The sequence below is a fragment of the Dreissena polymorpha genome, chromosome 3, assembly GCF_020536995.1.
Source record: "Dreissena polymorpha isolate Duluth1 chromosome 3, UMN_Dpol_1.0, whole genome shotgun sequence".
Classification (NCBI taxonomy): domain Eukaryota; kingdom Metazoa; phylum Mollusca; class Bivalvia; order Myida; family Dreissenidae; genus Dreissena; species Dreissena polymorpha.
This window is the reverse complement of record NC_068357.1, coordinates 61,422,571-61,436,462: the sequence shown is the minus strand read 5'-3', so window position 1 is coordinate 61,436,462 and position 13,892 is coordinate 61,422,571. Positions and strand designations below refer to the sequence as shown.

At 34.9% G+C, this 13,892-nt stretch overlaps 1 protein-coding gene across 8 annotated transcripts in view; it reads right to left on the bottom strand.

Annotated features, from left to right (window-relative positions):
• Positions 1-999: 999 nt before the first annotated feature.
• Positions 1,000-13,892, bottom strand: part of LOC127874422 (uncharacterized) — a 35,019-nt gene continuing 22,126 nt past the window's right edge. For 2 of the 8 annotated variants that reach the window (XR_008046895.1, XR_008046897.1), the window contains exons 2-4: positions 4,219-4,367; positions 3,508-3,631; positions 1,159-1,609 (exon numbers count right to left, since the gene is read on the bottom strand). Coding sequence is in view for 4 of the 8 variants with exons in the window: in XM_052418732.1 (XP_052274692.1) it covers positions 1,535-1,609; positions 3,508-3,631; positions 13,520-13,602 (282 nt within the window). In the remaining 4 variants the exon portion in view is untranslated. Of the gene's footprint in view, positions 1,610-3,507; positions 3,632-4,218; positions 4,368-12,450; positions 12,855-13,519; positions 13,742-13,892 lie in introns of those variants that run through there. The other 6 variants (XM_052418729.1, XM_052418733.1, XR_008046894.1 and 3 more) reach the window with 5 other exon arrangements.

Here is a 13,892-nt window from a genome sequence, read left to right as displayed (position 1 = left end):
ATTGTCGCTTCAGCTCGGGTAATGCTTTAAAGTACCCCGTGTACTCTTAAGTATACTTTAATGTACCCCGGGTACGCTAAATATACTTAAACGTACCGTTGGTCTGTCTGTCAGTGCAGTCACTCACAAACTTGTCAGTGCTCTATCTCAGAAACTCAATATAAGTATTCAACATGAAACTTTATGGGTGTATAAATATAGCTGAGGAGAGGTGCCATGTACAAGAACCATAACCCGTCGCTTTCTGAAATAAGAGTTATTGCGCTTTGTTGTTTTTCTATGATGTAACTAGGGCTATATCTCAGATACTATACAAGATTTTAACATGAAACTTCATGGGTGTATAATTATCAATGCACGAGAACCATAACCGTATACTTTCTTACATAACGGTTATTGCCCTTTCTTGTTATTGTTATTTTATGATGTAACTTTTCAGGGCTATATCTCATTTATAGAACCATGCATAAGAACCACAACCCTTCACTTTCTTAAATAAGAGTTATTGCCCTTTGTTGTTTTTGTATGATGTAACTTTTCAGGGCTTTATCTCAGAAACTATAAATACAAGATTTCAACATGAAATTTCATGGGTGTATAATTGTCAATGAGAATAAGTGCCATGCACAAGAAACATAACCCTAGTACATATGTACATGTCTGATGTTACTTTACAGGACTATATCACAGATACTGTACACGATTTAAAGATGAAATTTAATGGACGTTAAGATATAAATGAGGAGAGGTGTCATGCACAAAATCTATAACCCTACACTTTCTTAAATTATTGCCAATTGTTTTTTTATGTTGTTACTATAAAATAAGTGAGATAAGGGTACAACCCTTCAAATAAACTTTTCTGTTAGTTCTGCACCCATCAATAATCAAAATTTATTTGGCGGGGATATCAATTTAACGAATTTGCTTATTATTAGTCTAAACGTTGAAATAGACTTAATATTTTTAGTAGCAATGAGAATATAAGACACAACAGACTCATCAGTCATCAGTATAATGTTAGCATATGTTTAGTCGGTTACTGAACTAGGGCAAATAAAGTTGAAGTTTATCAGGTGGTCTAAAAGTCCTCACCGCCTAGCAGATAAGTCTACAAAGTATTTTAAAGCCGGTTCATGAACATGAAATGATAAGTCATTTACGCCATCGGGATTATTTATTTTAAGTCAATATGTTTTTGGAATCATAAGGCACTCATTGAAAAATACACCACTACATAAATAAATATCTAGGTTTATAAGTTTTATCGTGCTGTACTTGTTTAGGAGATGTGTAATACCAACTGGCTACTTCTGTTTTCAGAACTAAAAGGCACAGAAGGATTTTATTAATATTTTGTTGAGTTCTCAGATTAATCGAGCCCAAAGCATTTCCTGCTACACAAACATATTTTCGAGCAACAACACATATTGATAATATCCATTTAAATGCCGTGCGGGTCTTTACAGTGGAGTGATCGAGTCGCACAGATATGTTTGCCGCACTCCAGGAATCAGAAGTCTGCTTCTCACGACTAGTCTCGATAAACTGAATCATGGGCCTGTCGCAACATTGTGGGATGCTTTTTAATGACCAAACATTTGGCAGTCTGGAAATAAAGTAAAAGTCATTCATACTTGTGTTAAAATAGTGACCTGAAAATCAATAGGGGTCATCTGCGAGTCATGATCAATCTACCCATGAAGTTTCATGATCCTAGGCGTATGCGTTCTTGAGTTATCATCCGGAAACCATTTTACTATTTCGGGTCACCGTGACCTGGACCTTTGACCTAGTGACCTCAAAATCAATTAGGGTCATCTGCAAGTCATGATCAATCTACCCATGAAGTTTCATGATCCTAGGCGTATGCGTTCTTGAGTTATCATTCAAAAACCATTTTACTATTTCTGGTCGCTGTGACCTTCACCTTTGACCTAGTGACCTCAAAATCAATAAGGGTCATCTGCGAGTCATGATCAATCTACCTATGAAGTTTCATGATCCTAGGCCCAAGCGTTCTTGAGTTATCGTCTGACAACCACCTGGTGGACGGACCGACAGACCGACCGACATGAGCAAAGCAATATACCCCCTCTTCTTCGAAGGGGGGCATAAAAACAACAACAGTTGTTTGCAATAAGAAAAGCATATATATTCACTAGATTAAGTGTTCACAAAAAATACTATTTCTGAAAATAAAATTGCAAGAACGATAGTTTGACAGTGAAAAGTATTCATGTTTTATGCATCATAAATATACAATCACATTAAGACACTGAAAAACAACTTTTCATACAAAACAATATATTGGAGCAAAGAGAATGCTTTTTTTCATTATATGACACATTAATAAATTAAAATATGAGTAATCTTCTTGTTTAACCTTTTTTCAGGGTTATTTGACAAAAGACTCTATAACACAGTTTGATCCTCAGGTTATGATATTACATATGAAATATCATGTCCTTTATAAATTAAAAGAAAATGCAAGGCTCTAAAAACCAATGCACCAACAGAAAGGTACGATGATTATATTCTACATTCTCCCATTATTTTGTTGAATAAAAGTTAATGCAGATCTTTACTAAGCAAACTAGAGCTTTGTCACAGACGTGACAAATACCCCCATGGCCGAATTGACACAGACTATTTTGCATGCTGTCTTCACAAAACAAGAGAATCAAATTTATGGCTATTTTTAAGAATGATAATGCCATTATCATTTATGGCCATTTTGACCTTTGAACTCTTGAATTCTTTAGCATGACATGCAGTCCAAATGTATGGCCATTTTTTTTTACATTTGAACTCCAAGTGTGACCAAGACCTTGGAGTTATCAACATGGCCTTTTTTTACCTCTGAACTCAAAGTGTGACCTTGAACTTGGTGTTATCGACGTAATTCTTTCGCGCGACACACCGTCCAATGATGGTGAACAAATGTGCCAAATGATTTTAAAATCTCACTATGAATGACATAGTTATTGCCCAGACAAGCTCATTTATGGCCATTTTTAATCTTTGAACTCAAAGTGTGACCTTGACCTTCGAGATATTGAAGTAATTCTTTCGCGCGACACACCGCCCCATGATGGTGAACAAATTTGCTAAATGATTTTAAAATCTCACAATAAATGATAAAGTTATGGCCCGGACAAGCATTTGACCCTTGAACTCCAAGTGTGACCTTGATCTTGGGGATATCGACGTACTTTTTTCACGCAACACACCGTTCCATGATGGTGAACAAATGTACCAAGTAATTTTAAAATCTAACGATAAATGACATAGTTATGGTCCGGACAAACTTTCGGTTTAAAACACACTAAGTGACCCCGTGACCTAGTTTTTGACCCAGCATGACCCATATTCAAACTTGGCCTAAACATCATCAAGATACAACTTGTGACCAAGTTTGGTGAAGATCGGATGAAATTTCGAGACAGACCGACCGACAGTACGACAAAGTGACACCTATATAGAAATATAAAGCTTATTTATTACCATCAATGCAAACACTCCACAGCTGTTTCCGTGGCGCTGTTTGTTGCAAGGTGGCGCTTTTAACTCTGAACTGATTTTTTCCAAGCCATCTTTCACAATTTGCCCTCGTTGACACATGAACTGGCTGCAACAAATATTTTGTTGGTAAAAATCAACAAAAATCATGTGCCTATATACTTAAGCGGTACTTTATCTATACCAAATTGTTTTGGTAATCAGTTTTCAAACATATATATATATGTGAATCTATTAACACATTATTTGAAACACATAAGTGTGAGAGATAGGACACAATAATAAATAAGAATGAACTAAGAAAGCAAGCTTAAATTTATATATATTTATATCATTTTTAAGTGTTGGTGCTCATTACAAGTTAATATTTAAGATAAAAATCCAAATATAGAAAACAAATAAGATTTACAAATTTTTTTGAATATCTTGTTTGCTATATTGCCTGATGAATGATAACTGGAACTGGCCAAAAAAGCTCCCTAAATGTGACCTTTGATCTCTTGTTAACGCATGCTCTGCAGCTTCTCTACATGGAGAACATATGTGGTAAGCTATATTAAAAATTGCATATTTAATTATCGAATCACAGTTTGGATAAGCTCAGAGACACACATAAAATGCACATACACCAACTGCTACTGTGACTGCTATATCAAGCAGGTAAGACAAAAAATGAATTTCAGCTTTGAACCTTACCAGAACAAATCGAACAAGGCCTTGTTGTTACCACCCAATGAGTCGTAAATGGTTACAGTCCTGGACATAACACTTGCAACCAGCAAAACCCAGTGATTGTTGCCTTTACATTGTGGCAGCATAAGTAGATCATACATATTGAAGTCCACCTACAAAATGTGAAATTAAAATGTACCTTAAACAATGTATACATTACTAAACAGTGGGAACTTTGCTCAAATTACTTCAAAGAAGTATAGTGGCATGCTAGAATCAAGTACAGTTTAAGTTAACAATAAAACAAAAGATTGTCAGGCAATATGGTACTCCTGGAACAACTTTGTAGAGGTCATCATTTACAAAGAACATGTAGAATTTATGAAGAACCACCACTTTTACATAAAAATTCATGTTATGTAAATCGAAGACTTTGGCATTCATATCTCACAGACATATCAAGTCATTACCACTGCCACCTTCATCAACATAATTATTGGACACATAGAGAACTACTATATCTCACTACATACAAAATGTGGTAGCCCTAGATCCGAGAGTTAAGGACAAGAATATTTTAAAAGTTTTCACAAAATAAGCAAGAAAGAAGTGTATATAATGTTCAATTTTGTGACCCGCGGGTCAGGGTCAAATTTGACCCAAAGGGCATAATTTGAACAAACTTGGTAGAGGACAATAAGATGTTCCTGCAAACCAAATTTGGTAGCCATAGTCCGAATGGTTTTCAACTAGAAGATTTTTAAAATTTTCACAAAATAGGCGCTTTATAAGCGTTTATTCAATTTTGTGACCCCCCTCCCCCCGGGGCAGGGTCAAAGTTGACCCCAGAGGCATAATTTGAACAAACTTGGTAGAGGACTATAAGATGTCACTTCATACCAAATTTGGTAGCCCTAGGCCCAATGGTTATGGACAAGAATGATTTTTAAAGTTTACCCTAAATTAGCCATTTATAAGCATATGTTCAATTTTGTGACCCCCGGGGCAGTTTCAAATTTGACCCCAGGGGCATAGTTTGAACAAACTTAAAAGAGAATTAATACATGTCAATACATACCAAATTTGGTAGCACTATGCCATACAGTTATGGACAAGTAGATTTTTTAAGTTTTCACAAAATAGGCCTCATACAAGCATATGTTCAATTTTGTGACCCTCGGGGCAGGGTCAAACTTGACCCCAGGGACATTATTTGAGCAAACTTGGTAGAGGAATATAAGATGTCACTATCTTCCAAATTTGGTAGCCCTAGGCCCAATGGTTATGGACAAAAAGAGTTGTAAAGTTTTCACAAAATAGACCCTATATTAGCATATGTTAAATTTTGTGACCCCCGGGGCAGTTTCAAATTTGAACCCAGGGGCATAATTTAAACAAATTTGGTAGAGGACTATTAGATGTCTCTACATACCAAATTTGATAGCCCTATGCCAAATGGTTATGGATGCGAAGATTTTGAAAGATTTCACAAAATAGGCCTTATATAAGCATATGTTCAATTTTGTAACCCCAGAGCAGGGTCAAATTTGACCCCAGGCGCATAATTAGAACAAATTTAAAAGAGGTTCACCCAAGGAACATTACTGAGAAATTTCATCAGAATTGGACCAGTAGTTTAGGAGAAGAAGATGTTTAAAGGAAAAGTTAATAAACTGACGGACGCACGCAGGCACGGACGGACGCACGCATGACGGACACAGGACCATGACATAAACTCCACTGGCCTTTGGCCAGTGGAGCTAAAAATCAATTCAGGAAGGGAGGGAGCACCCCTCCCTAACCCAACCATAAAGGCCCCTGGGCATCTGAAATATGATCACAAGCACTAATAATCATATAATAATGATAAAACCCGGTCACCACTGTCGATAAATTGGAAATTGTTATGATTGTGAGATATAATGTAAACATTTGCATACAGATCAATCTTTTTTCTTCAAGCCCAACACAAAATAACAATGCAAAATTAAAGTTTTAAAGGTTTTCAATGGGTACAAATAGGGTATTTATCTGAACATTGGAAATGTCGAAATACATGAAAATATCATCATACAACTTAAATGTATTTCATTGTTAAAATATGTTTTTCTTGATTTTTCTCCAAACTTTACACAAAAATGGGTGATTTCAAAAATATTAAACTAGAAATGGCGCGTCAGAGGCCGACGTGTATCCCCACGCCGCATGTTTGACCCAGGGGTGCCCCAGGGTTGGTAATGGGGCTATGCATAGTTGAAATTGAACGCATTGAAGAGAAGTTCGGTATCAATTAGATGTGAATCGTTGTAGAAATGAAGAAATTATAGTAAAAGGCAATTTTGGGTGGGCGTGGCCTATGTGGGCGGGGCGCCCCAGGGTTGGTAATGGGGCCATGCATAGTTGAGATTAACCATAATGTCATAAGAGATGTTCAGTATCAATTTGAAGTGAATCGGTGTAGAAATGAAGAAATTATAGTAAAAGGCAATTTTGGGTGGGTGTGGTCTATGTGGGCGTGGCCAATGTGGGCGGGGCACCCCAGGGTTGGTAATGGGGCCATGCATAGTTGAGATTATCCGTATTGCCATAAGAGAGGTTCAGTATCAATTTGAAGACATTCAGTGTAGTATGGTGCACTCAAAATGTGCAGCTCCATGAGATACACATGCATGCCAAATATCAAGTTGCTATCTTGAATATTGCAAAAGTTATGACCAAGGTTAAAGTTTTGGGACACACACACACACACACACACACACACAATTACAGACAGGCCAAAAACAATATACCCCCTTTCTTTCGATCCGGGGGCATAAAAATGAGTAAAAATCTCTGACCCGGCCCCACCTCAACCCACATAACTTTTGACCTTGGGGTCAGATCAAAATTCCAAATAGTGCAGGGTCGCACAGATGCTCATAGCTACCATGTGTGTAAGTTTCAAGGTTCTAGTGCTTTAAGTGTAGGAGGAGAAAGTGGCCAGGACGGACGGACAACGGAGATAACCACAATATCCCCACTTTTTCTCCGAAAAGCGTGGGGATGATGAAGCCTAAATGAAAACTTTTCTCAAATTTTAGATGTTAAGTTATGGCAACAGTTTTGTTTGTATTGCATAGGGAAAGGGTTCAAGTTTTATAAATGAGTAGGGCCGCTCTGTCAGATGTGATCACTTTTTCACAAATAAAGATGTTAACCAAATGTTTTGATTTTTTTTATATTAATGTACATGTCTTTTGCACTTAATAAAAACCCATTAAAACATGTTATCAATATTTTGTGTGTTTTGTCAACATGCAGTATGTTCTTAAGAAAAATTTAAATACAAAATCAGAAGTGTTTTAAAAAAAAAATATGGAAAAAATTGAAATTTTCATGTTTTTTAACACATATTTTTCAAAACTATACTCTTAAAAGTTTTTTTCCTGGCCTCAAAGCAGTGTATCTTAAAGTAAAAACTCAGATTTATCAAAATATAGGATGGCCTTCAAATATATGTGAAGTTTCTTTTTTATGATACATGTTTATATTTTTTTATAATATTTGACCTCGTTTTCTATAATATGTGTCTTGTTCTGATAAAACTGGGCTAAATTCATGTGCGTAAAGTGTCGTCCCAGATTAGCCTGTGCAGTCCGCACCGGCTTATCAGGGACGACACTTTCCGCTTAAACTTGATTTTCGGTAAGAAGGGACTTCCTTCAAACTAAAAATACTGTAAACGCGGAAAGTCTCGTCCCTGATTAGCCTGTGCAATCTGCACAGGCTAATCAGGGACTAGACTTTCCGCACATGAATTAAGCCCAGTTTTCTCATAACAACACACATATAATTCACTGTTCTATATTTAGACCTTGCTCTCTATATATTAAACATTATATTCTCTATATATTGGACCTTGTTCTTTATAAATTAGACCTTGTTCTTTTTAAACTTTATACATTAAACACGATGTCCTCTTACTTGACCTTCCTCTGTAATACAATATATCCTCTATATATTTAGGTAATGTGTCATTAAAAATGAATGAAATAATAATAAGTGCTGTACCTTTGTTTATCGAAGGTTTTAACATGGTTTTTAGTTTAGATGTGTAGGAATTGTACCACAAGGGTGACAGTCTGCGTGGTTTAATTATAAGTGTCTGAAAGACTTTGTCATCAATCATATTTGACATTTGACCATGTTCAACTTTTATTTTGGCTTTTTTTTCAGTTGCTTTTGAATGCTTTATTAAATCGAAATTTAATCATTAATTCTGCTATAATGTAAGTTTGTTTTCACTTTCTGGAGGTTTATAAGAAAAACATTTATTTTGTGTCCCAAGTGTACATTTACAACATTTGTTAACCAACTTCAGGCTAACATTGAAGATTATTGGAGAAACATTTTGATTAAAATTGACATTAATTTGAGAAGAGGAAATGCATTTTTGTAATAATGTTATGGTAAAGTCAAATATACTTCCCAAGTTCCCACACATTATCATTTATATGCTTATATTTTTCTTCTGAAGACAAAATATGGAGACATACCCATATAATAAGAGTAGTTCACCCCCAGAGTGAAGAAACCACCTTTTTCTGTTGGAGATTACACCCTTCTGTGTACTTCTTTCCAGAAAATTGGTGCCTTTGTTTATTTTTTAAAAGCTATCACCTGTTTATCAAACGTGATAAAAATTTCGTACACTTGGGACAATGCGATATTTGTCTTGCAAAAAAAGTTCACAAGGTTTTGGCATCAAATTTTCAGTACATCTAGTGATAAACATTAATGGTTTGAAGAAAATGATGTAAAACATTGAAAATTCTATCTTATGAAAAATTTAAAATAACTTTCTTGCAAAATGTACACTTGGGACACTTTTTGCCTATAAATATTGAAGCACTTTATGATGCCACCTCTTAATATACGTGAAGAGAGTTGAAAATTGTGGCACAAAATTGACAAAAACATCATTGCTTTGAACACTTGCTACAAGAGATATCAACCTAAGTTAGAAGCATTGTTTTATTTTTCTTAAAGCATATGCATTTTTATATTCATTTAATGATGGCAATACCTAATATTTCTGAAAGTTTTATTGAAGTATAGAATTGAAAATTGCCTTTTACATAAAATGTCACGCAAAACCAGTACACTTGGGGCAATTTTAAGGATATTTTTCAATATATTTTGTAAATGAAGCAAGTTATTGAGAAGAATTTTCACATTTAAGTTAATCACATGGAAACACTTCTGTAAGATAGAAAAAGAACTCAAACATGCTTAATGCAGGTTTTTTTCCCCTTCTTTGTGACCCGCCGATCATCGGCCCTTTCCCCTCCGATTTTTTGTTCCCCTCAGCTGGTAAATTTTCCCCTAGATTTCATTTTCCCCTCCAAAAAAAAATTATTATTTTTTTTAACCTTTCAATATATAAGTTAATCTGATCCAGTGTAGAAAAAAGAAAAATATTGCATAATTAAATTTTCTGTTTCCTTGAATTTGTTTTAAAAACAGTAAAATATGCTTAATTGATTATTTAAGACTTTCCTTATTTTGCCCAAAATCCGGCGTTTTGTGTGATTTTTCCCCAAAAAATCTGGCGTTTCGCGCGATTTTTTTCCCCTAAAAAAAAAGGCCAGGCCCTTTCCCCAAAATCAGATAAAAACCCCTGTAATGGTAAGAAAATAAATGCATGTTTTATTTAGGCTTCATTATTTTTTAAATCACCCATAGGATATGATGCGGCACTTGTCTTTAAGGAATATAAAAAAAATCAATCATTTTTACCCCGGAAGTTGGCGCTGTAATAAATTTGCTATTCTGTGTGTTCTTTTACCAAGCTTGATTAGGAATTTTTGAAAACGCGCCATGGAGATTTTCTTTCACCATAAAAAATAATAGTTCACGGATTCAAACCATAATTCTTGATTAATATGTTGCTACAGTGGATTCCTATTCTTAGCATACCATGTCAGCAAAAATTATGCTAATAACAGGAATATGCTATTAACAGGAACACACATTTTAGCATAAATATAGCAACTGGGGGCATACAATAAGTCAAATCTGTTAATAATTGATCGTCAAAGTGAAATTTAAATTCAACATTGTATATGATTGATGTTTAAGATAACTATTTATCAAATGGAATTGTATTCTAAGGTATTTGCATTTGCATTTGAGCATATTTTTGCAGATTTAAAGCATATTTTCTTGGCATTCTGAGAATGTTCTATGCTATAAAGACTTTAAGTGAATTCTGAATATTGGGGTTAAAAATTATGCTATTAATAGAAGAAAAATACATTAAAATTTAAGAATTAATCTGTTCTTTGACATTCTATATCAGAGCTCCAGATAAAAATTTTGTCAAATTCTTATTTACTCCCTATTTCAAAAATTAATTCTTATTTTACCCCCTATTTATAAAATTAATTCTTAACACTATATTACCAAATAATTTTTATGCATTGTTTTTGACACATCAACAATCCAACATTTTGGTTTATAGTCTTGGAAAAGCCTGGCTTTCTTTTCTGTTTCTTGCTTTCCCATAATCGGACAGCTTTTTCTGGCTCAAAAGACCCCACATCTATCTTGCTCATCTTGCTTTTTTTGCCTTCCACCCTTCGATACACCGCTTCGGTTGGCCATTTTGATTTTTTATTTAAAACAGTAACTGTCAATTCGGCTTAGGTCATAATGGCATTTTGGGCGCCGTTAAAGTCATATCAAAAATATATATGTAACATTTAATTTTAATGACATTTTGAATAGGTATATTGTTTATTACTTGTGAATAAAAATTACGATAAGTGTAATTAAAAAGGTACAATAAACAGTAATGACTCGCCTGTAATACCAGGAGAACAGAATCGAGACTGTTTGGCCTTTCGACCGTTCTTAAGTGTGGCCCTTCCTAACAGCAAAGAGACGTTGACTTAAAGCTGTAGTTTTAATTGAGCGCCTCGACGTGTCAGAACCGGGATGAAATTTTGCTACTGGAAGTTTTACGCACGTTCGAAAATGTCGAATTCGTGTTTTATTTTTTCAATGCGTAACTTTATGCAAAGATTTTAAATCTAAATCGTTATTTAAGAAATTTTATTCGTTTTTACGCCTTTACACATGTTATCTGGAGCACTGCTATATGCTAATTACAGAAATATGCTATTATCAGGTATGCTAATAAGTGGAATCCAGAAATTATCCTTCAGTCTGACAGAATTTCGTAGCCTGTCAGACCAAACATCTGACAGATTATTTTACATTTTGCGGTGTCTGACTTGGCTTCTCACTTTTGAGTCCATGATGCTAAATGTTTTAGATTCAACACTAGTTTCCTCAACCTCACGACACCAGAGCTCCTGTGATGCAAATATACTTAAGTGGTATAAAGAGATATTTTTTTCCCTGCAAATTGCGTTTAGTTCCTCACTTCTGGTTAAAAACAAACCTGTTACCCTCCGATTGACTGTAAATTTAAACAGCAAACTCCAATACATATTCCTGTTTGTATTCTTGTATGAAAATGTCCACAACATATGGGCGTAGTTACATGGGGACTGAATATTCAAATACATGTAGGTTAAGAAGTACAGTAAATGACATGACAAAATGCTGTTAGGACATATCATCATCCTTAATTCTAAACCAGCTATACATGACATTATTCTTAAGAGGGGCATTTCAGAATAAAGATAAAAAGATACAAACGATTCGCCATGGAAAAATTATTTCCTGCAAATATTTTTTAGCGAAATTATTTCCGTCAAGACATGTTGTACAATAGCATGCCATGGTTAAAATGAGTGTGTAATACAATGCCTAATCTCTTTCTGCAAAGTTTGGGAAGTCTGCTTTAGGGACATTATAATGGAAGGACAGATGAAAGGTAACTCATTACAGTATAGTGCCACCAATGTAATTATTATGCATTTTTTTCGCAGTTCAGAGCTGAAAATAACATCCCAGAACTTAATTATGCACTGCCAAGTTATTCAATAAATAGTAAATTGTAAACATTTCAATATGAAAAATTAAACAACTTGTAATTCAGACACAACTCACATTTTACCTGTTGTTAGCTTTGAACAAGCTAATAGGCCTCGGTGAAAAATAATTTACATTGAAATTGAGAAAAGTCCTCGAGAACTCAGTGCCCCAGATAATTATTTGGGAAAATTGGGTTTTCAACCATTGATTTTAAAAAATAGGGTGATTCCATTCTTCATATAGAGTGAAATGAGTAATAAAAATGCATACCTTTAAATAATTGCTGATTTACTTCCGTTGACGCTGCACACTTGTATTGATTCAATAGAACTGTAAACTATCATCATACATTTTAATAAACTGATGTTTCGTAACATCTTTTATCCTTGAAACTGTCCATGATATAAACTTTTAAAAATGTCGAGAATTTCTAACCAATGACATGCCTTTTTATACTTTTGACAGATTTGTTAAGTCACAGACTTTCCATCATGTTTTTTGGATGTCAACTCAAATGCTGTATGCACAGTTTCTAACAAAATCGATAACACGAATGATTCGGCACTTATTGGCTCTTGCTTTCTTGATTCGAAAAAGTTTGCGATCGGCTGATATTTTGGCGCAACAATCTCGGACGTCTTTCGACCTCTCTTAGCTATTTTTATTTCGCATCGTAATAGAAAATGAAACTACAGACGCTTTACAAATACATGCACAATGAGCGACGAATTAGGTCAGATTGAAAACGCATAGCGTTTGAATAACTATGACCGTTTGCTAAGCTTGCTGAGTGTAAGCTTCACCGCGTTATGATAATAATTCCAAAGAGAAAATACCTAAAATGAGCATAGCATTTTTAATCGAAGTTTTGTATCGTTAATTTGACGAATTTGCGTAAAAGTCAAATTGGTTGCGTTTTCAATACTCATGATATTGTATTTCTTTGCATTTTTAAATATTTTAATAGGGTGAAAGACGCAGATACGCAGCTTATCTGGGGCACTGAGAACTGGTTAACAGACATGATATTTTGGATAATTGTAAAAGTTAGGACAGCAGATATACATATATGGGGAGAACGAGAAACGTAAACAATGTTAACCAGAAAGGCACAATCACAGGCAATCGGCACCTGTGTCGGAAGCAATAATTAAACATCATTAAGAAAGTAAATCGATAGAAACAGAGAACCCACCCATTGACCAATTCTTATCAGTCATCGTCGTGATTTTCGCAAAAGTTTTAACAGCCGTTAGACATTTATGATCGATTTTCTCATTAAGCGAATGGCAACAATTTTTTGATCGACTAGTTTGCAGCCAAAATATAAAGCACTTACCGCGTGTCAATGTTAAACTTTAAACAGATCGTCACATAAACTTGCAGAAGATGTGAAAAAGGCACCATCACGGCGGCAGCCATTTTTTCCAAACAAACCAGTTTTGCACCAAATGGCAAATATAACAAGAGTTCTGATTGGCTAATGCCATAATCTAAAAATAAATGCTGGTCGAGCAGGATTTTTCTGCTCGAGCAGAAAAAATGCTGGTCGAGCAGTAAATTTGCTGGTCGAGCAGTATTTTGCTGGTCGAGCAGCATTTAAATGCTGCTCGAGCAGCATTTTTTTCTGCTCGAGCAGAAGTTAAAGTTTCGACCCCTTTGGTATCCCATACTGCTTGACCAGCAAAATGCTGCTCGAGCAGCAAATTTAC